General features: G+C 42.8%; 4 protein-coding genes across 4 annotated transcripts; 3 read left to right on the top strand and 1 right to left on the bottom strand.

Moving 5' to 3' along the window:
- The first annotated feature begins 1,232 nt into the window (after positions 1-1,232).
- LOC118780106 (TRAF3-interacting JNK-activating modulator-like) lies at positions 1,233-5,886 on the top strand. The gene is made up of 8 exons (XM_036532419.1): positions 1,233-1,266; positions 1,695-1,766; positions 2,115-2,255; positions 2,916-3,047; positions 3,615-3,738; positions 4,375-4,508; positions 4,696-4,809; positions 5,530-5,886. Exons 2-8 carry the CDS (start codon positions 1,716-1,718, stop codon positions 5,764-5,766), a joined length of 933 nt encoding a protein of 310 aa, XP_036388312.1. The 5' UTR covers positions 1,233-1,266; positions 1,695-1,715; the 3' UTR covers positions 5,767-5,886.
- A 1,602-nt stretch (positions 5,887-7,488) lies between these two features.
- On the top strand, positions 7,489-12,380 carry taf8 (TAF8 RNA polymerase II, TATA box binding protein (TBP)-associated factor). Its single transcript, XM_036533949.1, has 8 exons — positions 7,489-7,558; positions 8,719-8,878; positions 9,148-9,246; positions 9,711-9,773; positions 10,495-10,619; positions 10,777-10,924; positions 11,076-11,218; positions 11,808-12,380. Exons 1-8 carry the CDS (start codon positions 7,511-7,513, stop codon positions 11,946-11,948), a joined length of 927 nt encoding a protein of 308 aa, XP_036389842.1. The 5' UTR covers positions 7,489-7,510; the 3' UTR covers positions 11,949-12,380.
- An 812-nt stretch (positions 12,381-13,192) lies between these two features.
- On the bottom strand, positions 13,193-15,742 carry LOC118780340 (protein pitchfork-like). Its single transcript, XM_036532784.1, has 6 exons — positions 15,709-15,742; positions 15,144-15,283; positions 14,710-14,802; positions 14,187-14,320; positions 13,766-13,883; positions 13,193-13,261 (listed from the first exon to the last, which is right to left on the bottom strand). The coding sequence occupies exons 1-6, from the start codon at positions 15,740-15,742 to the stop codon at positions 13,193-13,195; spliced, it is 588 nt and encodes a 195-aa protein (XP_036388677.1).
- Positions 15,743-17,639: 1,897 nt separating this feature from the next.
- atp5pb (ATP synthase peripheral stalk-membrane subunit b) lies at positions 17,640-22,935 on the top strand. Its single transcript, XM_036533955.1, has 7 exons — positions 17,640-17,742; positions 18,744-18,780; positions 19,173-19,318; positions 19,894-20,057; positions 20,393-20,518; positions 21,439-21,618; positions 22,799-22,935. The coding sequence occupies exons 1-7, from the start codon at positions 17,715-17,717 to the stop codon at positions 22,874-22,876; spliced, it is 759 nt and encodes a 252-aa protein (XP_036389848.1). The 5' UTR covers positions 17,640-17,714; the 3' UTR covers positions 22,877-22,935.
- The last annotated feature ends 80 nt before the right edge of the window (positions 22,936-23,015 follow it).

Below are 23,015 nucleotides of genomic sequence, written 5' to 3'. Positions count from 1 at the left end.
TCTCTTCCAAAAGACAGCAACTCCTACAACACAGTGTCCCCATCACTGAACTGGGGCATTGTTCTCATGTAAGGTACCAAGGGGAAAAATGCCCCTACTGCTATTGGAGAATGCTACTGGCCCACCAACACCACTTCCAGCAGCAATTTGGTTTTCACATGAGGTCAGGTCTTTCATCTAAGTATTATCTAGGCCCAGCTCCACAATGCCGCTACTCAACAGCCTCTGAGCTATGAACCGTACTCATAGCCTTGTATCATAAAATTCCCATTTTGATGTCACAGTTGTTAGCATGGGTTGTTTTTCATTCTGCTGAGCACTTTCTGCCTGACCTTATATGGACTGCCAGGTCTGGGATGTGGCTTTGAAAAGTAACAGTTCCCCTTTAATCACATCAATATAGTGCCGAGCTAGAGAGAGAAAGAGCAGCTTGGTCACATTGCTTATACACAAGTTAAAGGTTAAAAATCAGCTCATCACCAAAAACAATACATATATTAATGGGAAATAATGTCTAACATACTGTACAGTGAAGTAAAGCTCATCAAATCTTTCATTACTTTCATTACTAAAGTTGATATTAGCGCTACTGTTGCCCTTGCCAGGCCTCTGAACACCCACGTCACATACTGGCTTCAGCTTCTCTCAGTTCTGTCTCTGCAGCCATATTTACCCCACAAACACTGTATCAAGAATCCATCATAAAAGCATTTTGGTAAATATTTCAATAAAAGCCAAAAGATTTCTGTTACTAAGTCAAAGAGACGGTTCAGTCTAAAAGGGTTATAAACTGTGGAAAATGGTTTCTCTTCAGTGACAGAAACAGCAATTAAACCTGATTCCCAGACCAAACCATTGACTTATATTTTTAAATGCAGCAGCCCTTCCCTGATGGCATCAATAAACTGCAGTCTGATCTGTACGGTACTGTGGGTGAGAAAGAGAGGGGATAAAACAGGTTGATTCCATATGTTTTGTTTTTTGAAAAATGATTTCAGTGGAAGTACAAAAAAACATTTATAATGTACATATGTTGGAATGAGTTTTTAGCAAATGGTCCTTTTTGACATAACATTCGATCTGGAGTCACCCCTCTCTGGCGTGTGATTAAAGGTATGTGAAGTGTTGTGGGGGTGGGGCCTGTGGTTTCCAGCATCCTGTTGCTGTCTGCAGAGCACTTCCTCTCACACAGGAAGGGCGTGTTCACACAGTGCTGTAAGTGTGTGAGTCCACCTGCCCCTCTTCCTGGTAGCTGTAGTTTGATGGGTGAGTGTGGTCAGAGGGATAAAATAGCAGGACCTATGCCAGAAGGCAAGGGGACTGAATTATACAGTTGAGCAGCTGCAGGTGTAGAGGTGCTTTACCATCTGGTTGATTTCAGAGTAGCTTCTTGGCTCTATGTTTAATTGTACGCATATCACAGCATAGATAGCTTTGTTCGCCGTGTGAGAAACAGCTGAGAAAGCGGTTTCTTGAGAGCGAGTGAATGCTTTTGATCACAGCTGCATGCTTGCTTGGGTGTTTCGTATAAGGCAGAGAAGGTATCTTTTGAGCCACGCATGAAGATGCAGCTTAGTTCCTGAGATACATAACAGGAGAGGCAGAGTCTGCGGTTGCTGTGCCGGCAGTAAGCTCCATCTGCGGTTGGACTGCGAGTGCAAACGCCGTGAGCCGTCTCCTCTGTCTTCCCACAGGCAGACTGCAATGAGGACCTGATGAAAAGCAAAACTACAGCTCGGGAATCACAGGTGCAGGTGTGCATGCAGGTAAGCTAATCCAATAGGACATCATTCAGCAACACTGTATAAACAGGATGTGACTGATGAAGTACGAGCTAGACTCCATATCTTACTGTTAATTTACTGCAAGAGGTTTCTCCAGGACAGGGGTGCAGCAACCAAATTTCCCATGAATAAAATGATCCATTTTCTTATTAAAGGCACAGATTTGGTTGCTTTAATAAGAAAAATGTAGGGAGGAAGATAAATGCCCCTGCTTTGGAGTGTCCATTGGTGATGTCACACATGTTTCCTGGGATCCATGGGCCCTGGCAGCACGGCGTAGCAGGTGCTGGTGTTGCAAGGGGAGAACTCCAGGCGCTACATCTCTTGCAGAATTCCTCCCAAGATGGAATGAAAAAGCTAGTGCCTCAGATGGAGGAACAGAAGAGGATGAATGAGGAAAAGGTCTTGGAGGTTCTCCAGAAGGCGATTACAGAGAGGACAGAGGCACTTAAGAGGGTCGAGAGCTTGCAGGTGAGAGAATGATCTTACACACTCTGACAATTCCTATAGAGTGATTTCTGCAGAATAATGGCCACTTTAGCTCACCACCCATGATTATATGTCACTTTATATGTTACTGGTAGTGGGGCGGGGCATGATAGGACAGTAGGTTAAGTATGCTCCAGAATATCTGGTCTCAACACTGTTCAGCTTGCATGTGTTCCCTGTGGATTGGTTCTGGGCCATGGCCCAAAGTCACTCATGGTTACCATGGTCCCTAAGTTCTCCCATAGTCACAACTGTATGCCTGCAGTTAACTGGTGCACTGCGTGGGCTATGGTCCAATTTATGCCTAGTTCCTGCTGAATTTGAACCTGGTGTGGCTTGACCCACTCCAGGATAGAGCCAATACTGATTGATATCAATAGGAATCTTAGCATTCAAAATGTCACAAGTTGTCTCTGTTACAGAGCAATGTTAGTAATGATTAAATTAAACACATTCAAAACAAATTACTAGGATATTCATTCAGCCTGATATTGCTGCTGCCTACTTGACCTGACTCAAGCACAGATACTGCTGAAATGAACTGCTTCATTTAGAAACCACAGGGGTAACACTTCAGGTAGTATTTTTTCATTTCTCTTATCAACATGTAAAATGGGTGTGTTTTTTGACTCCCTCCACTAGGATGCGCTACAGGCAGCCAAGGCAGAATCAGCCCGGTGGCAGAACATGTATCAGGAATTGAGGGAGAACTGCAGCCAGCTGAGGAGCAGCGAGGAGAAAAGTTCTGATGAGCTGCGTAAGGGCCAGCTAGAGGTACATGAGCCTGACAGAATGGAAACCATGACATTTACATTGTGGTCTCCTATCTGATTCCATTTTCATGTAATATTACCATTGCACAGTTTCTGCGGGTTGGTATTGACAAGCTACAATCCAGTACGTTCTTCCAGCTCTGTAGATCACTTTCACAGAGCTGGAAAGAGTTGTCCAGTTTTGTTTGATGATAACATCAACTAATTTAATAGCCAGTGTGCCTCTTTAGTAGGATTTAGAGTGTCCTCGGCAGGTATGTGCCTCCAGTATTAACATTATTTCCTCACTCAATGTTTGTACTTAATAATGATACATTTTATTTATAAAGCACTTCTCATTTTAAAAAATGTGAACGTACTGTACAGTGACAGCATACTTTTAGGAGGGTGCATTTATATCCCAACAGTGTTGATGCTACATTGTTAAAATTCCATAGAACTGTTATGTACAATGTATGAAGTTGTTGAGTTGGTATAAGAATGTTCTGGAACATTGGGAGAATGCTATGGCTATTGTATGAGTATTATATATTTTCAGAACTTATCAGGTGTGATGTTTTTGCTCCAGACAGATGGTTGGTGGGATGCAAACCTGAGGGACGAGCTGTGGGATGGAGAGGATTTACATGCTCATATTGCACTCCTAGAGGAAGACATCCAGCCCAAGAGGGAGTGGCTGCAGGAACTGAGAGGTGCTGTTCACATCCTGTCCACTTATACAATGTGTCAGAAATGAGAAACGCCTAATCCGCAGATGTAGTACTCCTGGACTGCATATGACATCAGGCAGGAAAAAGACACATTCATATCCATGACATAAAGAGATTACTGGATCACCAGCAAAGAATTTCTGACAGCCATAATAGCACTAGATACAGACCAACCACAGAGTCTGCCATCCTGGTCATGGAAGTCTATATCATCGTCTGACCTTTCAGATTCAGATTCATTCTTTATTGTCCCATGGGGAAATTTGTTTTCACAGTCTGTACCACAACAAGAAACATTCAACATAAGAACATTCAGCATAACAGACCAAAACATTCAGCACAACAACCCTAACAGTTAACACAGAGACAGTACAGCAACACTGCTATCTTTTGCACAAGTATTGTACTGTGGTTCATCAAACCATAAATTAATTATTTGTGTCAATCATTAAGCTGCAGTTGCAAGAGAAATTGTTGACAGACTGATGGATGTTGGATGTTTAATATGACTGTCTATATGAATATGAATGTCTCTGTATTGCCCAGATCTCATTAAGGACATTCAGAGGTCTACAGGGTTGTCTCTGCTCAAGCATATCTGCATATTTGTGTAAACAGGTGCCAGTCATGAGATGTTGGACTCTGTAGCACAGGCATGCTTATCTGACAGGGGGTCAGAGACAGACAGTCTCTCCTGGGGAAAGACCTCACTTCAATGTACCCAGCAGAAACTCAGCGATAAGGAGAAAGAAGTAAGAAAAACTGGGAATCACTAGTCCTGACAGTTTTGTGCCTTTTCTGTGTCTTCTCTTGCCATACAAGAAGGCCAACAAGTCAAGGTTTTATCGTCATATTTGTTACACAGAGCACAGTGTTGTGCGAGCCTGTCTTTCTTCAATGTAAAGTGACAGGTTCTTGTGTGGGCATGCCTCTCTGCAGTGTATGGAGTTGCGGGCAGAGCTGGAGGCCATGGAGCATGAGTGCCACTCTTACCAGTCTCGTCTGACACAGTGCAGAGAGGAGCTGAGACTGCTGAATGCCCGGAGGAGTGAGGTCATGACGCACCCGACACAGCTGTCATTTACCACGGCCACAACATCCATTACTAGAGCCCTTAACCACAGCCACACTATCCATCACTAGAGCCCTTTACCACAGCCACACTGTCCATCACTAGAGCCCTTAATCCCAGCCACACTGTCCATCACTAGAGCCCTTAATCCCAGCCACACTGTCCATCACTAGAGCCCTGTACCACAGCCACACTGTCCATCACTAGAGCCCTTAATCCCAGCTACACTGTCCATCACTAGAGCCCTTAATCCCAGCCACACTGTCCATCACTAGAGCCCTTTACCACAGCCACACTGTCCATCACTAGAGCCCTTAATCCCAGCCACACTGTCCATCACTAGAGCCCTTTACCACAGCCACACTGTCCATCACTAGAGCCCCTTACCACAGCCACACTGTCCATCACTAGAGCCCTTTACCACAGCCACGCTGTCCATCAATAGGGCCCTTTACCACAGTCCCATTGTCCATTGCCTTCACATGTATGTATTGTCTAGTACAGTGCCATTTATATGTATTTTTGAACTTTTGTTCGACTTCAGCTCTGGTGTATAATGACCAAGTCAAACCTTTATGTGATCCTGTGGGCAAATGTAGCACATCTAGAAAACATTTATACAGATATAAACCACTTGAGGAATGTCCAGTAGGTAAATCACAGTGTAGCAGATGGTGACTGCTTTCTTTCCCTCCCATCAGAAGCACTGTGGGTCCTGGCTGAGCCTGACTCTGATCCTGTTACTGGGAGCTGCTGTAACCCTGATGTGTGTCTACCATCCTGCACTTACTCACTGCCTCCAGGACTGCTACAGGGTCCTGACACAGCAGGTGCAGCAGAACCTCCAGCACTGTCACACAGTCCTAAGGCAGCAGGTGCAGAAGTACCTTCAGGAAGTGGCCTCACCAGAACATTCTGGGTGCTACCAACCAATCTGAAGAGGGACACTGAGAGGGGGGGAGCAGTGAGCAGTGATATCAAGTCATTTTCAGAACATTACCTCATGCTTCTAATTGTGACAGAACCTGTGCATTGGGTTGACTTACTGTACTGCTTCTAACGAGGCCAGTAACCTCAGTAACAATTAAAGAATGAAATGTGTCTTCCATCCCTAATGCTTCAAGAAGTCACCGTGTTGCTGTTCTTTCTGAATGCAACTATTTCTCCAAAGAATGCACATAGAGCGCACACACAAGGTCTGTTCCTCTCTGGATGATGCGTTTTACAAATGTATGAAAACAATTATGGTTTATCTTAGTTATAGTATGCATAAAAGTAATTATGCTTCAAGTGTTTTGTTCCAGAGAAGTAATTCAGAAATTCTGTGATGCTGTGTCAGTGTACTTTTATTTTTTCCACAAGGACCTCACTCCTTTTACCTCACTTTGGTGTTGATAGCAAAAGAGTTATAAGTTCAGCTGTGAATTTGTTACAATCTATAACTGAATTCAGAACTGCACTCCCTTAAGCTGGAGCTGTCTCCAGTTTTGCATCTGTCAAAATTACTTTGTTTCTCCTTTGATTAGACACATTTGTGAATGTCCCTTCTTAATTACAAAGTCAATCGCTTTTTTTCAGTTTTTAAGTACTGAAAACGAGTTCTGACATGTAGGTGTTGTTTCATTCAAAGTGATTAAATTTCAATAACAAACTTAATACAGTATGTGATGGATCATCTCAAATACTTGGTACAACACTTTAATTGATCTGACCCTTTTCACTTCACAAAGAAAACTGCAACAAAGAGAGAAAAGACAAAAAGAAAAATAGATTTGAGATGTCACATATTTCTGAATTCTATGTGAATGTGTACAGATGGGTCACTGCACCGATGTAAAACCAGCATTGTGTGTTCCAGTTTGAGTTTAGATGGTAGACCTACATCCAGAGACAGGTGCAGTTAAAAACAAAACAGCAGGGCCAAATGGCAGAACTAAAACTGCACTATGTAGGCTACAACATTCTAAATGTCTACACATACATACTGATGTAAAATGTTAAGTACAATGTACAAATTTATGTGGGGAATGTATAAACAGTACACAATTCCCATCTAGGTAGTATATGGTTACTTTAAAGTCTCTTGTATTTGTGAGACTGCACTATTGCTGTTATGCCAGACTATTGCTCCTTCATGAGTTATATAATCGCACCTACTACCAGAAAACGTAGTGCAAATACAGACTGGCTATATTAAGTACTAAGCAGACAACCGGACTTAGAGCTACCTGCTTTCAACCCAGCCTCACCTGCATGTGGCTTTAAGTAGAAAATGTCTTGCTGATATCAATTATTCAACATAGCCGAATGTTGCTGATGGAAATGAGCCACTGTTTAAACAGAAATGACCTCCCATTGCAACCAGGCACACCAAGTACATTTCTCTTAGCTGTGAGACGAAACATATATATTACAGTGGAAAAATCAGTAAATACAGAAGGATCTGGCAACATTCTGCACTTTAAATATCACCGCCAATAACCCGCGAAGAAAAAACCTTTTTGGTCCAGGGGGAGTGTTGCGTTTCCTCTTGTACACTCGTCATGGATTGGTGCATTAAATCACGTGGGACGGCTACACCAATCAGATGAGAAAGCATTTTCTTTCAAGGAGAAAAACAACGTGACCAAATTAGACACCGTAAACAGCCAGGAAATAGACTTCGAGCGTACCCAAACGAAGATGGCGGATCCAGCTGTAGTAGGGAGTAATTCCTTAGGCACGGGAATGGTAAATATCTGCCAGCGTAAAACGATGAGATATTTAACGTAATACAGATTGTGGCTAGCCGATTATTGACTTTCCCACCATTATCCAAACGTAGAGTTTGATTACATTTAGCTCGCTTGGTTGTAAGGTAGCGTACTAGCTAACGTCAATAGAAGCCACATGTACCAAACCGTCGTTGTCTTGCTTTCGCTGAAGCGTTGTTGTGTTAGGTAGTGACCTATCTTATGAAAGAAATACCTTAGCATGTAGTAAGCGATCTTACTTTCGTAATCAGCTCAATTGATTCATTTTTCATTTCTAAGATAGCTAGCTTTAGCTGTTGTATGATGGCTAGCAGTTAGCTACACAATTAACAACATGTCCAGAATTCCAATATATGTGACGTTAATTAGCCAACTGAGTATCGGTAACGTTTCAGCAGTCTGCAGTACATGTCATACTTTTAACTAGCCAGCCACGAATTAACATCCTGCAGCGAAGTTAACACTTTTTGGTAATTAAGTAGTGCGTTACAAGTGTTCATTATCTAGCTAGTTAGCTAGCTTTGCAATGGATGGCCAAATACATGCTTGCTTTCTAAATGAATTAACTCTCGACTTGGAAAATAGCCATTGAAAACAACACCTTATGGAAAAAAATACGACTCCTAAAGAAAAGTCACTTTTCTTTCTTGACTAACTTTCTCCTTTTCGCTATGTGACTTAAATGTCATTTTAGCTAGCTAGATACAATTATAGCGACAGGGTAAACATTCTGTACAGAGAGTTGGCGTTATTTAGCAAGGTAGCAAGCTAGTCTACGTGTTAAATAAATCTACGTCTGGCATGTCTCTCTTGTACAAATTGTCCTTTTTGTGCAAACTGTATGCTTTGAAAAAACTTACGGCCACTCATGACACTATTGATTGTGCAAGTCAAGATTTTTAAACAGCTGGTCTGTTGTTTTCTGTTTAACTGAGGTCTGCTTGAAATGCATCAGCAGATGTGCAAAGCCAGGTGCTCTTTTAATTTAACTTTACCGCAGCTGTAACACCGGGCTTGGCTACGTAATGACAGCATATGAACATTGTAAGTCGACTGAAACGTTAACTTTCCAAGTAAAAGAATGTATGCTGAATTACGTTACATTGGATGATTTTTACTGTCATTTCACTCTTGTAGCGATCAGGAGGGAGTAAGAACACCTCCAGCCCTGCAGAGAATTACCATCTAGCTCGGCGACGCACTCTGCAGGTTGTGGTGAGCTCGCTGCTGACAGAGTGCGGTTTTGACAGTGCAGAAAAGGCGGCTGTGGAATCGCTTACGGAGATGATCCAGAGCTGTATGTACCTCAACATTGCTGTCGTGCGCGTTTGTCCCATTTTTTTCCCAAATTAAATTCCACTGATCTCCCTTAAGAACCCAATCTAAACCCATTTGCTTTGGGTAAATGCTTACACCAAATGAAGTGAATGAATCAATAGCTGGAGATTTGAGTAAGAACATGAGCAGGGTTGCGAAACCTGCTTGAAAATTGCATGGCTTTTTGAAGTCTCTGCTTCTGATATGAGCGTTTCCCACTGTCTTTGTCCTTGCTCCTACTCCTGGCAGATATCTCTGAGGTTGGCCGCTGGGCGAAGTCATGCTGTGAACACACGGCCAGAAGCACTCCAACGCTGTCAGACGTAGTGCTCACACTCGTAGAGATGGGTAAGGCTTAAGCACTCCCCCGCTGTCAGATGTAGCGCTCACACTCGTGGATATGGGTAAGGTGTGAAAGTGTTGAAACTTGGTTCTTGAAATTTTATATGTCTGATGTGTTCATGCGGACTGTTTTATAGGTTTTTCACAACATGGCTAGATTTAGTCCCATTTCCTAAATTAGTTGTTTTAGCCTCATGATATCAATCATTGTTTAAAGTAGATGTCAACAGTGTGAGACCCTAACATTTCATTTTCTGACTGTGTATCAAACAGAATTGTTGAGAAGACTAATTTAGTTGCAGTAAATGGTGAAACACTCTCTCATTTACCAGTAATTGAGAAATAGCATTGAAAGCCAGTAATTGAGAAATAGCATTGAAAGCACATGGCAAAATATGATAGTCAGAGGGTTGGGGTATACAGGGATGGCATATAAACTGGTTTCATCTGAAATTTGCTTCGTTCCAAAGGTTTCAATGTGGACAGTTTGCCAGTTTATGCCAAGCGATCTCAGAGGATGGTTATAACAGCACGTGAGTATGTTCTGCATTTTCGCATGGCCTTTGCATTCAGGGTTTTATTTCAGTGGAAATTTCTATATGTCAGATCAGAGGCACTTGCATCATAGGTCTTGCTGTATAAAAAACTGAATACAGTGTTTGCAGATATGTTTCAGAGGTCATGTGTGCAGTAATAGCAGACAGGATGTCACTTAGACACAGTGGTTAATAAAATGAGAACTGTTCATTAAACTCTTAAAACATTGTTAGAATGTGTGCTGTGCACGGTTCAGTATTTGGAGATACAATTTCCTTAAAATCGGTGCAGTTCAGTGAAAGCTGAATGGAGGCTGCAAAATATTTCACTCTTTGTGTTTGGTCATGGTGGAGGACATGCAGGTACATGCAGGTATGGACTATGTGGGATGGAGTAGAAAGAGCTCTGAGGGTCTGACAGTTGTTGCTTTAAGTCCCCAGCAGGGCACTGCTAATTCACCTTGAACAGGCTATCTGTCTCATTCAGAGTGATTTGTGTGGCTATCTTACATTTCATCCTTTCATACAGCATGATATTTGATGACGCAGGTAGAGTTAAGTATCTTCTCAAAGGAACATCAGTAGGGGAACATCAGCACCTGGGAATAGACCTGGCCACATTCGGTCTTGCTGCATACCACTACACAGAAGCGTACTGTAAAATTACAGGAGAATGAGGGGTGTGTGTTATGTGTTCTTTCTCTCTCTGTCTCCACAGCCCCAGTGACGAACGCCCCAGTGGTCCCCAAGGCTCTGATGGCAGGACAGAAACGCACGCATCCAACACACATCCCCAGTTATTTCCCAGAGTTTCCTGACCCCCACACATATATCAAAACCCCGGTAAGGTATCTCCCACAGGCTGTTATCCTAATATTGCCTTTGAGCAGGATGCTACTGACATTTTGCAAAGCAGTCCAGCATTCAGGGTTTCTTCAGTCACATACAGCCTCTCAGCACAAGGCCGTATGGATGATTTCCCTGGCTGTGCCCTGTGCAGACATTTCGGGAGCCGGTATCGGATTACCAGGTTGTGCGTGAGAAGGCAGCTTCACAGAGAAGAGACGTGGAGCGGGCACTTACCCGATTTATGGCCAAAACGGGAGAAACGCAGAGCCTCTTCAAAGATGACATCACTGCCTTCCCCTGTGAGTGCTTGCTACCTTTTTGATGTCCTCTTAGAATGTCTCATACTCATACTTTTTGCTTGTGTATGTATGCACAATGTGTGGTTGTGTGTGCTCGTATGTTTGTGGATATGTGTGTATTTCTGTGTGTAATGTGTTGGTGTGTTGGCAGTGATTGCGGCACATCCCAGCTCTATCCCTTACCTGAATGCTCTGCTACCCTCGGAGTTGGAGCTGCAGACCCTGGAGGAGACAGATTCCTCCGAACAGGATGAGCAGACTGACAGCGAGAATGCTGCTGGCAATATCATTAACGTGAGTTGCTTCAAACCTTCATCCCCACTGTCCCGCCACACCTGCTTTAAAGAGTCTGTGAAGAATGCTAGTATGGAGTATCGTCTAAGACCAAGAGTTGCTGCACAGCAGACTGAAGATTCTTTTTTAGGCCATTTGTCCTGGCATGGATTAAGGCGCCTCTCTTTGTGCAGTCATTTTTTTTATATATAATTGCATGCCCTTGTATATTCTGTAAGTTTCAATGGTTTTGGTGATACAGTTGTTTTTGAATTTGAGAATTTATCAAAAATACCACAGAGGTTACTGTTATTTGGGTAGCCTTGCTGTCATTTACAGCCAGTTTCAGAGTGGCATCTAAACTGTAGAGACTATTTTAGACTTCACTTTAAAGTTTAGTGTTGGGGACCAGCAAACACAACACTACTGGCTAAACCTCAGCAAAGCACTGTAATTACTGTTAATACTGGATTACAGGCGCTCTGTTAAATGTGAACAGCCAATTCTGTGTAATTTGTAAAATATTGTATCAGATGTACCCACACTTTCTAAAAATGTAAGAACATGACTGACCGCCTTTGATCTGTCAACACCAACACCCCCATTGCAGGATGAGTCTGGAGCAGACAAAGAGAACTCTGTGCTGCCCCCTGGTGGAGTTGTGCCTGCAGTGAAGGCCAGTGAGGAGAATGTAATCGATAATCCGTACCTGCGACCAGTGAAGAAGCCCAAGGTGAGGCGGAAGAAGTGAGTGTGTGCCCCAGCCAGACTCTTATGCCTGCTTAGGCAGGACTGTGCCAGCCACGCCCATCAGTATCTGAAACGTGTGCGGTGTCTGCGGAGCTGTGGAACCACGGGCTGAAACACTGTGGCCTAGCGCTTCCCCTGCTGCTCCAGCACACAGTGCTGCAGACGGAGGACTTCAGAACTCGGGCGTTTACGCCATTCACCGCTGGAATGCTGTGTTTTCTTTTTCTGTGGTTTTATGTTGAGTAGTCCTCTATTGAATGAGATTCAAGGAATTTTTTTGACACCAGCTTATCTCCGTTCCTTTACTTTGCTAATGCTCCCAGTTGGAGCTGTTAAACCTTAGTTTGGTGACAGAGTTACACATGTAAATTACTGACTTCAAAATGGTTTTCTTAGGCTTCCATTAAAGGTGTTCTACATCAAAATAATTTGACATTTCTTAGCCAATAAAAGCTCTCCTTTCTCTTTGGTTTGAATGACTCCTGGTGTTCCTCGATCCAGTCACTTTGTGAATGGGCAAACATTTGCTAGTGGCATAGTGTGAAGTCCATACAGATTTTTGCTTTTCTACTTTATAATGCCAGGTGGAAGGCTCTGACTCCTGAAGGGCCTTTTGGTCATCAGGACAAGGTACTGGAGGAAGGAATTTTAAAAATGTACTACGCTTTCAAGCCAGAATGGCAGAATTCTGATTGTTTTGGTCCTGTTTAGTCCGCATTTTTTCCTGTTTTTCATCTTGTATGCTGACTATTGGCTGCTTACTGTTTACAGCCCCAATGGGCTCACACTGCTCCAATAACATTTCATTGCACGTGAACAACAATTCATTCCTCTCACATTTGGCACGGTATAAGGCTCACGTTTGATACAGTTCTGATACAGTTCAAAGTATCAGTTAGAGGTTATGGCTCATGGCACCCTATGGCTATAGGAGCAGGCAGAGTATGTGCATGCCAGCCTGTGGGGGAAACTTCTTTAACAGCTCAGACCTGGTGCCTATGATATCTGCAGACAAAGACAGTTAATGCGCATTAAAACATTTCCCATAGTATTGAAAATGTTTCATTTCAGGATCAAAGGTTCATACCAGTAGTCCAAGTGAGAGCACGTTTTCTCTCACAAATCAGGAGGAAGTGCTTGACAGTAGAGTCAGGACACTGCTACAGGGCGCAAGGGATTTATTAGATTAAAATTTTGACATGAATTGAAAGGTAACACCTTTGAGTCCTCCTAGTGGGGTCAGGCTCAGTCATAGTACAGACCCAGGTGTGCCGTTTTATCCCTCTTCTTCTTGAAGTCCCTTTCAGAAGGAGCCTGCAGAGAGAGCAGGATTTTAGGACCATGTAAAAAAGCAGTCAGTTCAGCTTCAGTATTTAGTATTGACTTTATAGAATTTGATCTCTTTTGTGCATTTCCTCATTTGTGAGTTCTGTACTGTTAAGGTTCTCTTACTTCATGTAAATTCCCATATTGGCTAAAATATTAAGTTCTTGCATGCATTTTAGATGTGCGATTATTACAAACAGTGATGCAGAAAAAAAGGACAGCAGGACATTGAATAGAATCAGGTGATCTACATGCAGTGCGCAAAGTAGGTCCACACAGAAAATCCTGACTGCAGTTTTACACTTGTCTCCTGAACTGCACCTCTAAAGGAAATGCAAGATTCCCAGGTCTCTTTAATCCTCCAGTTTTAAGAGCTGGGAGTGATGGTGGACTGCTGAGGTCTTAGATGTGTTGCCTGGTTGGACAGGCTGCGAATGCAGCAGAGTGGAGTTGCCCTGTTGTAGACACACACACACACACACACACACACACCTCAGCCCTCAGAGTAATCTTCTGTGGCTGGAGCACTTGACTCCAATCCGTTGCACCAAATTTCATTGGCCAGGACACCTTCCTGTTCTGGACTGTCTCATGGGCATATGTCCCTGGGCTGTGGAATACACATCACAGACAATGTGAGAGTGGCGTAACTGAATTGCACTTCTCCATTATTGTGGTACTGCAGTAAAACACACCGCTACAGTGACATGCTGCTCCAGCAGCACACACACTGCTCCAGTAACATGGTGCTCGAATAACATGCACGCCACTCCCAGACCACACATACTGCTCCTTTAACACACTACACCAATAATATGCATGCTGCTCCCGTAGCATGCCTGGGAAAATCACCTGAGCATCTATATTACATACACCTATCATATGCTTCCTAAGCATGGACAGTGGCTCTCACCCAGGGTTAGTGTCCCTGGTGACTTTCTGGTTCTTGAACCTGGGTTCTGAAGAGTGGAAAGGAAACCGGGAGGGAGGCATCCGCTTGGGTTTTATCCAGTCCTTCTGATACGTCTGGGGGGACGGAGTGGTGGACTGGGAGAAGGAAAAGGGCACACTTCATGGGGGAAAGTACACCACAGCTCGACTCCTGCACAAAAGGTCCTTAATATACCTAAAAATATACCTTATTTAAGTCATTATGCATAAGATTTTTGTGTCTTTTCAAAGAAAAAACAGGCTGCTTTGGAGGAAATATTTAAATTTTGTCATGGCAATAATTAAACGATACTGCAGTTAACTTAAGTATGAAACCGTGACCACTGGGATTAGGTTTGTGACTATGCTGTGTCTGGCTAAAAATTGGAAGAAATTAAATACTGAGACAGGTGAGGACCACTGTTCTTTCCAGATGTAAATGCCCACAGACTCAGGAAGAAGCTAAACACAAGCTTGGGCAGCACAGCATGACTAGAGTATGGTACCTCTTTGAGGGCTGGAAAGCGGACTGCAGTCCGTGCTGACAGAGTGTATCCCTTGATCCCTGGTCTCTTCAGTTCATAAGCAATGGTGCCCCACTGTCAGAAAAAAAGCAACAGATCACAGATCACATTTGAGACTTAATTTACTCTGCTCATTCCGCTTAATGTGTGGCTTATAATTTATTCACAAGTAAAGGGCTCATTTATCGAATTCATGTTCTCCTCTTGGCTGTTCTATGGTTGGGCACAGGGATGGACAAAAATGGAGGTTACAAGGGTATCAGGGTAACAAGGCTATCAGCCAGATATGAGCTTTGATCACCTTCCATGCATTGTCAGTGTTGACCCGATCATTAAGCACTGGTACGAGGCTTTCAGTAAAAGAGACATGTAGCGTAACACGTCATAGATAAATATGCGTTGTGTCTTAAACTCACTGTGTGACTGTCATAGCAGCCAGGGCCGAGGTGCGGGAGTCCGCGCAGTAACAATTTGTTGCCCAATCTGTCGTGGGCAAAATGTGTCGGGAACACCGGTCGGTCTTGGCAACTGCCAAATGCCACCTTCCTTTGGGAACCTTGGTAATTAGGATTGAAAGAAAGAAAAATTCTAAAACATGTTTACGTATTATTTTGAAAATCCATGGTAAGTAATACATGAACAAGGCTGGCTGCTTTAATTAGGCGACCGTCAACTTTACCGCGATAAAATATATCTGCACCGCTGCCCTTAACAGTTTTAACTACACAGTATACTGAAACCTATCTGCATTTTCTGGCAATATTTCATTAATGTAATTCATGTATTTCTGTGCAAGACAGAGCTTGATTTAATGTGTGTCTCATTAAAGGCTAGTTACGGATAGTTCTTAAGACCATTCATCTTACAAAGGCTATGCACAACAACAATAATTTATTTCAGCCACAACTAAGCGCCCTCAGTGAGAAGCTGATGAAAACCAAAAACACCTGTATTACTAACCCAAATTCCGTTTCAGCATACCTCCTTGTTTACTGGGCATGTTGCCCAACCACATCGTGCTCTTGAGTTGGACCAAGCACTGTAGGCTCTGTCTTATGCAATTTATTATCTTTGCCTATGTTCCAAACGTCATAATACTGGAAGAACGAAGACAGGCTTATGGAACAGAAGTCGTTCACGAAGCCCTTATGAATCACAAGTTGTTATCAACTGTCCGAATTCTACTGCAGAATGTTGATCACAACTGAGAATTCCAAAGTGGTGAAATTGTGCGTGTACGTTTTTTTTTTTTTTTTTTTGCGTTGAGCGTGTATGTGCCTATTTTTATTCGATTGAATTGGATAAGCAAGCAGGTTAGTAAGTCTATTCGATGAAGACAACGGACGTTCATAGAACCCCATACATGCTCTTTAAAACGTCCATTTACTCATTTGTCAGGTCTGCTACTATCTCCTTGCTCCGGGATCTGGCGCTATCCTTTAGACTTCTGTTCAGTCCCCCGCAGCATCAGTATCATCATCTAAGTTGAGCCTTCATGTTTGTATTAAGTAATGAACCAACGATAATTGGCAAAAAAGTATTTGTTCCCGTTGCTATTATGTTGAGCGACCAGCAAAGGCTTCAGTTCACAGCCGTAGGCTAGTATCTGGGACAAAGGTTTTGCAAGTATCATAGCAAATTCTTAGTGGCATCATGACAGAAAACAAGTTCTGTACCCTCGGCATTTTTTGATGGATTTTCTCTGATTTTCTCTACTGTTGTTTTATTTTACCATATGTTATAAATAAGATCCTGGACTGAGGCTATAGGGTCGATCATTATTTTGACAGCACATCCAACTGCACTGTGACAGTTGCAGATAATCGGGAATTTGTTCCAAGATTTCTTTGGCGTTTGAATAAAACGATTAAAATAATAATTTTAATCATTACTTATTTAGCTAATTCATTCATGAATAAAGTGTAATTCAGAATTTCCTACACGCCTAATAAAGCACATTAAATGCATATCACAGGAGCATGAAAACAAAACCTTATCTAGGTACGGAACAGCCAGAATTGCTCTAAACATGCATTAGATAATGTTAGGCAAGAGGCAAGAGCTTTGTGAATAGGAACACGTGCATTGGACTGTTACTGGAATTTATTAATAAACGCTGAAACACCATAAACTAGCCTACTCCCCCACACGTGAATAGCTGATAATTAACCACCTAAAGATAATCTATGTAAGGGTCTAAGATGAAGATGGCCATAACCTAAATTATATTTTAGGATGCATATTTGAAGATTACATTGATGTCAATGTAATGAATATTTACATAGCCTACTCATGTTAATAATATTTGATGGTCTGGATTAAATTTAAAAGTATGTAACTGACAGTAAACGCAAGTGAAGATAACCACATGTGGAAACTGTGCACAGAAAGACAAACGTTAGTGAAATACAGGCTAAACGTCTGATCATCGCTGTCATATCAAAACATGATTCTGTTCTCTTGTCCTGGAAGTCGATTGGATTAGAGCGTTTGCTAAATGAACATAATATGTGTAGTATGTTGCAATTTTGCATATAATGCGGAAAGATCAAGGACAGTGGGGAGATTGAGATTCCACACAAATCCGTTGTCACCGATTATAATTTATAACAGGGGCACAGAAAAGGACATACATTACTCAAAACATCGTTTATCTAGAGACGGATTTAAGACAGTACTCTACGATCTACATTCCAACAAGTGGCGACACGGCAATGTACTGCACAAATCCACTAATATATCTGCAATATAGATGTGATAGGGTAATATTCTGTGCTATACTGTGCGCACTTGTAGATAAAAAATAAATGTTGCTCTGCGCAGACATCGTACACTACTGGCTATATACACCACCTGGCGGAGAAAATAGTCCTGCTTTGCTGAAATCTCGCGATATTAAGACCGAGAATTTAGCGGGTTGTAGGGGGTACACAGACTGGCCGACTTCCTACGGCCTGACATCTAGTGGGTGAAGATCCTCCGTAGACATGCTGTCTAGATTGGTGCTAGTTTCAGGTAAATCAGATTATGTATTTACAGTTATGTACAGTTCGTGCGTATTATGTGAATGATGTTTTCTGGCCCCCTGTGTAGTCAGACAGAACAGTTAACTAACGTAACGTTGGCGTTTCTGGAGCAATGAAGTTGAAGGGTAATTGTACGTACCCACCAGTAGCTCATATCAGACTTTCTACACGGAAATTAATGGCAGCGAGCACCGTGGAACATGTTTTTCTCTTTGAAAATGCAGTTATTTTCCACTCTAGCTATTTGGCTTCCTAGCTTCCTATCTAATTAGACACTTAAGACTCACATTGCCCAACACGATTGTATTGTCACAGCTAACGTTAATGATTGCTAACGTAAGTGCATTGCAGGGTGCATTTTGAATCTGACTAGCTAGGTTACCAATTGGTTTAGGTGGCTAACATTAATTTACGTACAGGCTAATTAAGTTGGTAACCTAAGTAACTGGCGAGACAACACTGACCTCACGATCTAGCTCAAGTTCAATGCATTATTCCAACGCCTGGCCATCTAGCTGCAGTAGGTCCAGCTAACTAGCCGGTTGCTTTTTGTGTCAGTGCTGTTACATAACTACCTAGCTGTGTTTGGCGGTGACTGGTGAACGTTAGATAGCTAAATAATTGGATAGTAATTTATATTTTGCTTTAGCTAGCGAGTAGGTCGTATTTTGCATGTACACATCCAACTTTAGTATAAGTTAGCTGCGTGGGCTACTTTGGTTGTGTCAGATCGTTAATCTGGCAGGGTAACTACTTGAGTTTCACTGCGTTATCAACCAGTCCGTTTGTAGTCTGGTTAATGTGTTAGCATGATATGTCTTTGAACTACCTCTATTAATGGATTAATCATTGTGACGTTTAATACTCTGACCATTAGCTTCTACACCCCTGTGGTGCGGTTAGTGTCGGTGTTTTGAAGACTTGAGCTGTCACATGGATGCGGAGATGTGGTATTATTTGCTAATTGCCGTTTTTTCCCCTATGTTTCAGGCTCTGCTCTGAAAAGCAGCGGCGCCCTTGGGGCTGGGTACGTAAACCTGCCTAATTATTTTATTAACACTTTACATTAAATTGCATGTGCATCAGTCGCCATGCCGGTACACTGGAGTGAATTAAGTCTCACTGGTGTACTTAACGCAACTTAAGGTCACGTTACTGCAATTTGATTGAACCCTGAGGTCCATGGTCATTATTATGTCGGCCCTGGAGTGTTTCCTCTGAATAGATGGTTATCCTTGTTTAACAGTGTGGTCAGTTTGCAGTTACTTATTTTAGGCTGTTTGCTACGCAACACCACATCAGGATTGATGTCCATGTCATGGAGTGTGGTGTTGTCAAAACCCAGTGTTCTGTGAACTGATCTATCCTCTGAAGTGTCTGTGCTCCCCTGCGTAACTCTCCCATCCCTCCTCTTCTCAGCCTGCTCCAGGCATCTCGCTCCCTCCATGCCTCTCCCCAGAGTCTGGCCCCTGTGCCCCCACTGCCTGAGAAAGGTGGCAAGGTTCGCCATGGCATCATCCCCGAGGAGTTGTTCCAGTTCCTCTACCCCAAGACCGGAGTCACAGGTCAGTGGTAGCCTCAGGCTGCAGCCATGGCCCTCGTATTGGCCAGTTTCATGCAGAACATTGCGTTAGCAATCAGCTGATAGGCATGGGTATAAAGGGAAAAGTAATTGGCATGTGTCTCTTGCTGAACTGTCCCGATTTCTTTTAGGACGGCAGGAACTGGTTGTCTCTCCTCTGGCTGTGTAATGGCCTCTCAATGTCAGTAATTGTGTCACTTGCAAAGTCCTCTTTGCCAGTCACATCAACTTAATTGCCATTACTGTTGGAGACAAAGACATTACTTCCTCATCAACGTGACAACATTTTAAAATTCAGATCAATGGTCAAAACTAAATATAGGCAACATGCTTAATTTAGTTGAACTGGGTCAGTTCCAAATTGAAGTTTAAGTTTGTAATTGGAGTAACTCTACATGATGATCTAGAAGTGAAGGAAGTAGACCTTGTACAGTGGGGACAATTTAATTGAACCCAGCTTTGGTAACTGTGGCTAGGAAATGTTTTTCTGTTATGTGGCTCTGCGCTGCATTGTTACAGCACAACTCTGACTGAATGTGACCTTTCACCTTTCCCTAGGTCCCTACATGCTGGGCACTGGCCTGCTCCTCTACCTGCTCTCCAAGGAGATTTATGTTATCAACCACGAGACCTTCGCTGCCGCCTCTATTGGCATCGTCATAGTTTACGGCATCAAGAAGTTTGGACCCAGTGTAGCAGCGTTCGCCGACAAACTAAACGAGGTGAAAGAAATGTTACTGTAAGGGGTGGGCAACGATTGCTCCAGGACCAAACTCAAGCAATAAAGTGTTTTGTGAAATGAAAGATGGTAATCGTGACCCTTTTAAAACTCCTCCATGAGCTGTTGTTGGACATGGCCTTGAATAAGTGTTTGATTTGTGTTTTCTGCATTGCAGTTATTGTGCTGCTTGACATGAACATGCCTAGATTTTCAAGTCACAGGACAGGATGTTTATGCTGAAATATAAATACGTCTGTCTGGTGCCTCAGAGTCAGGTCTGTCCTTACGTGGCTCTGCGTGTTTTGATGTCCATGCCGGTGGTCTGACCCTCTGCAGGAGAAAGTGGCGAAGGCGCAAGAGGTGAAGGATCTGGCCATTTCCGGCCTCACTCAGGCCATCGAGCAGGAGAATAAGGAGCAGTGGAGGGCAGAGGGACGGCAGATGCTTTTTGATGCCAAGAGGGTGAGCAACTGAACTCGCTACCACAAGCCTGTGTTTCCTCCTGACCGCTACGCTCTGCTTGTGAACGGCATCTGGTGGTCCCATCACGCTGCAGCACAAAATCACTTTCCTGAACTTTCTCTGCTGTTATCCCCCGATGGTGGAATGAACTTCACTTCATCCATTCAGCCGAGTCCCTCACTATCTTCAAGAATAATCTGCAGACGCAGCTCTTCCGCGCTCACATGAACACCTGAAACACTACCACCTAAAGCAATCTCTTATATCGTAAACTTTGTTTTCCATAAAAAAAATTTACTGTATGGTTTCATGCACTTTTATGTCTACCAACTAGTTTGTACCTTGTCAGGCCAACTGGTGACATTTGGCCATTCTTCGCTTCTACTCTTTATGTGGCTTTTTGCTTGGGGTGTCGCTTTGGATAAAAGTGTCTGCCAAATTAATAAATGTAAATGTTGGAAGAGGGAGGAGAGTCCCACCCTGCATGGGGTCTGCCATTTCAGGCCAGGGGAAGGCCACCCTGATCCTGCAGGTTTCCTCTCTCATCAAGTGCTTCATCTTACTCGTCTTTTTGTTATCTTTGTGCAACTGTTTTTGCCCTGGGTTGAAAGAAGTTTGCTGAACACCCACTTGTTCCTGGTCCTGCTGTAGAGTAATTTACTCCTTCTGAGGCTGTTTTACATGGCAAAATCCGTCCAATGTAGTAATCATAATTAACAGCACTGAAAATTTGAAGTCGTGATATTTATAAGCTTTTGCTTTTTGATGTTCCAGTGTGAGTTATGGAAAGGGGCTTGCTGGCACATTACTGTGCATCTTTGATTGAGTAGTTAGATGGATTTCATTTCCACAGATTTGTGTTTGTGTCAGTGTTTGATGAAGACTTGGAATGTGCTCTGAGGTTCCCTCTCTCGCCACAGAACAACGTGGTTATGTTGCTGGAGACCAATCACAGGGAACGCTTGCACATGGTGACCAATGAGGTGAAGAAAAGGCTGGACTACCAGATCGACCTTCAGAATCTCCATCGCCGCATGGAACAGGAACACATGGTGGACTGGGTTGAGAAGAACGTCATAAAAAGCATCACCCCACAGCAGGTATGACTAGCCTCTTACAAATATAGTGAGGATGTTATGACTCTTACTCATGGTGGTACCACAAGTATATTTACTTATGTTAATAGTACTAATATAAGAGTAGTATTAATTCCCTCTCTGCCCCAGTCAAAATACAAAAACATATTAAATAAATAAATAAAAAATATTAAATATTAAATGATGTGAACATAAACATATTGGCACATTGTTGTAGCGTTCGGTGTATTTAAGCAATCACAATATCATGCACCATACGCATGTCAGCATTGTGAATATCACCTGAGCTTTAATTTACAGGTCAGTAATACTTTCTTCGGTCAGCCGAGAAAAGGCAGCTTTGGTTGCACTGCTTCCAGAGCATTTTAGAGAACACCTGTTTTCACTTGTCACCTCTTCTCACCTCACTCTTTGTACATTTAAACCCTCCCAACCCCTCATCCTTTTCATCATTAACTTGTACTTGAAACTGGCCACTGGAGGTCAGTGGTCTACTACATTTGTTTCATTACATTACATTATTGGCATGTAGCAGACACTTTTATCCAGAGCAACTTACATCAGTTACGGTTTTTTACAACGTTCCATTGTTCCATTGTTCCAATCCATTTATACAGCTGGAGGAAAAAGGGGGTTAAGTACCTTGCCCAAGGGTACAACAGCAGTGCCCCAGTGGGGAATCAAACCAATAACAGTAACATTAATTAATTCACCATGTTAACCAGCACTAGCACCAGCCCAGAACTAGCACCTAGTTCGCATTGGTGGAAAGGGGGTATGTGTGTCCATGGATACAGTGCTTAAAATGCACCACAGTTTAAGCACTGCTTTCCATTATTATCTTAAAGCAGACTAGGTTACATATATAGGTTACAATTTTTACATGATACAGCTGGATATTAACTGAGGTGATTCTTACTTAAGGTACTTAAGTAAACATTATTGCCATATTTTGTACACTCATCAAGTTTTAATGAAATGATCTCATGCTGTGTTAGACACATTTGATATCACTTTAGCAATTTTTTCTTTTTAGAAGGAAGCCATTTATCTTTGTGACACCTGCCAGTTCATCTGCTGGTAGTTTTAAAAGTGATTTTGTATTCCTTAATATTCTCCTGTCTGCTTTTATTCTGCTTGGTCTTTCTAATGTGGCCTGGAACCCTTTGTGTGTCTCCTGTAGGAGAAGGAGAGCATCGCCAAATGCATCACAGACCTGAAAATGTTGGCGAAAGCAACTCAAGCCAAGGCCACTGCCTGACAGCCTACAGTCTTTAGGAGGACCTGCCCACCACCCTGCCCCCTCCCTCTCTGTGCACACCCACCCCTTTTCATTACAAATAAACTGTTTCCTCTGAAACGTGGGTCTGCTTTGTCTATTAATATGAGCGTGTGTTCAC

This window comes from Megalops cyprinoides, chromosome 7 (assembly GCF_013368585.1).
Source record: "Megalops cyprinoides isolate fMegCyp1 chromosome 7, fMegCyp1.pri, whole genome shotgun sequence".
Lineage (NCBI taxonomy): Eukaryota > Metazoa > Chordata > Actinopteri > Elopiformes > Megalopidae > Megalops > Megalops cyprinoides.
The sequence above is the reverse complement of the archived record's forward strand: the minus strand, read 5'-3'. Positions and strand labels throughout refer to the sequence as shown.

Coding starts and splice junctions, on each gene's coding strand:
- LOC118780340 (XM_036532784.1), bottom strand. CDS start 15,742: ATGTGGTTGGGCAACATGCCCAGTAAACAAGGAG. Junction 14,803..15,143: donor GCTGCTATGACAGTCACACA/GTGAGTTTAAGA, acceptor TTTTTCTGACAG/TGGGGCACCATTGCTTATGA. Junction 14,321..14,709: donor GCTTTCCAGCCCTCAAAGAG/GTACCATACTCT, acceptor TCCTTCTCCCAG/TCCACCACTCCGTCCCCCCA.
- LOC118780106 (XM_036532419.1), top strand. CDS start 1,716: ATGAAAAGCAAAACTACAGCTCGGGAATCACAGGTGCAGGTGTGCATG. Junction 1,767..2,114: donor AGGTGCAGGTGTGCATGCAG/GTAAGCTAATCC, acceptor CATCTCTTGCAG/AATTCCTCCCAAGATGGAAT. Junction 2,256..2,915: donor AGAGGGTCGAGAGCTTGCAG/GTGAGAGAATGA, acceptor TCCCTCCACTAG/GATGCGCTACAGGCAGCCAA.
- atp5pb (XM_036533955.1), top strand. CDS start 17,715: ATGCTGTCTAGATTGGTGCTAGTTTCAG. Junction 18,781..19,172: donor AGCGGCGCCCTTGGGGCTGG/GTACGTAAACCT, acceptor TCCTCTTCTCAG/CCTGCTCCAGGCATCTCGCT. Junction 20,058..20,392: donor TCGCCGACAAACTAAACGAG/GTGAAAGAAATG, acceptor GACCCTCTGCAG/GAGAAAGTGGCGAAGGCGCA.
- taf8 (XM_036533949.1), top strand. CDS start 7,511: ATGGCGGATCCAGCTGTAGTAGGGAGTAATTCCTTAGGCACGGGAATG. Junction 10,620..10,776: donor ACACATATATCAAAACCCCG/GTAAGGTATCTC, acceptor TGCCCTGTGCAG/ACATTTCGGGAGCCGGTATC. Junction 10,925..11,075: donor TGACATCACTGCCTTCCCCT/GTGAGTGCTTGC, acceptor GTGTGTTGGCAG/TGATTGCGGCACATCCCAGC.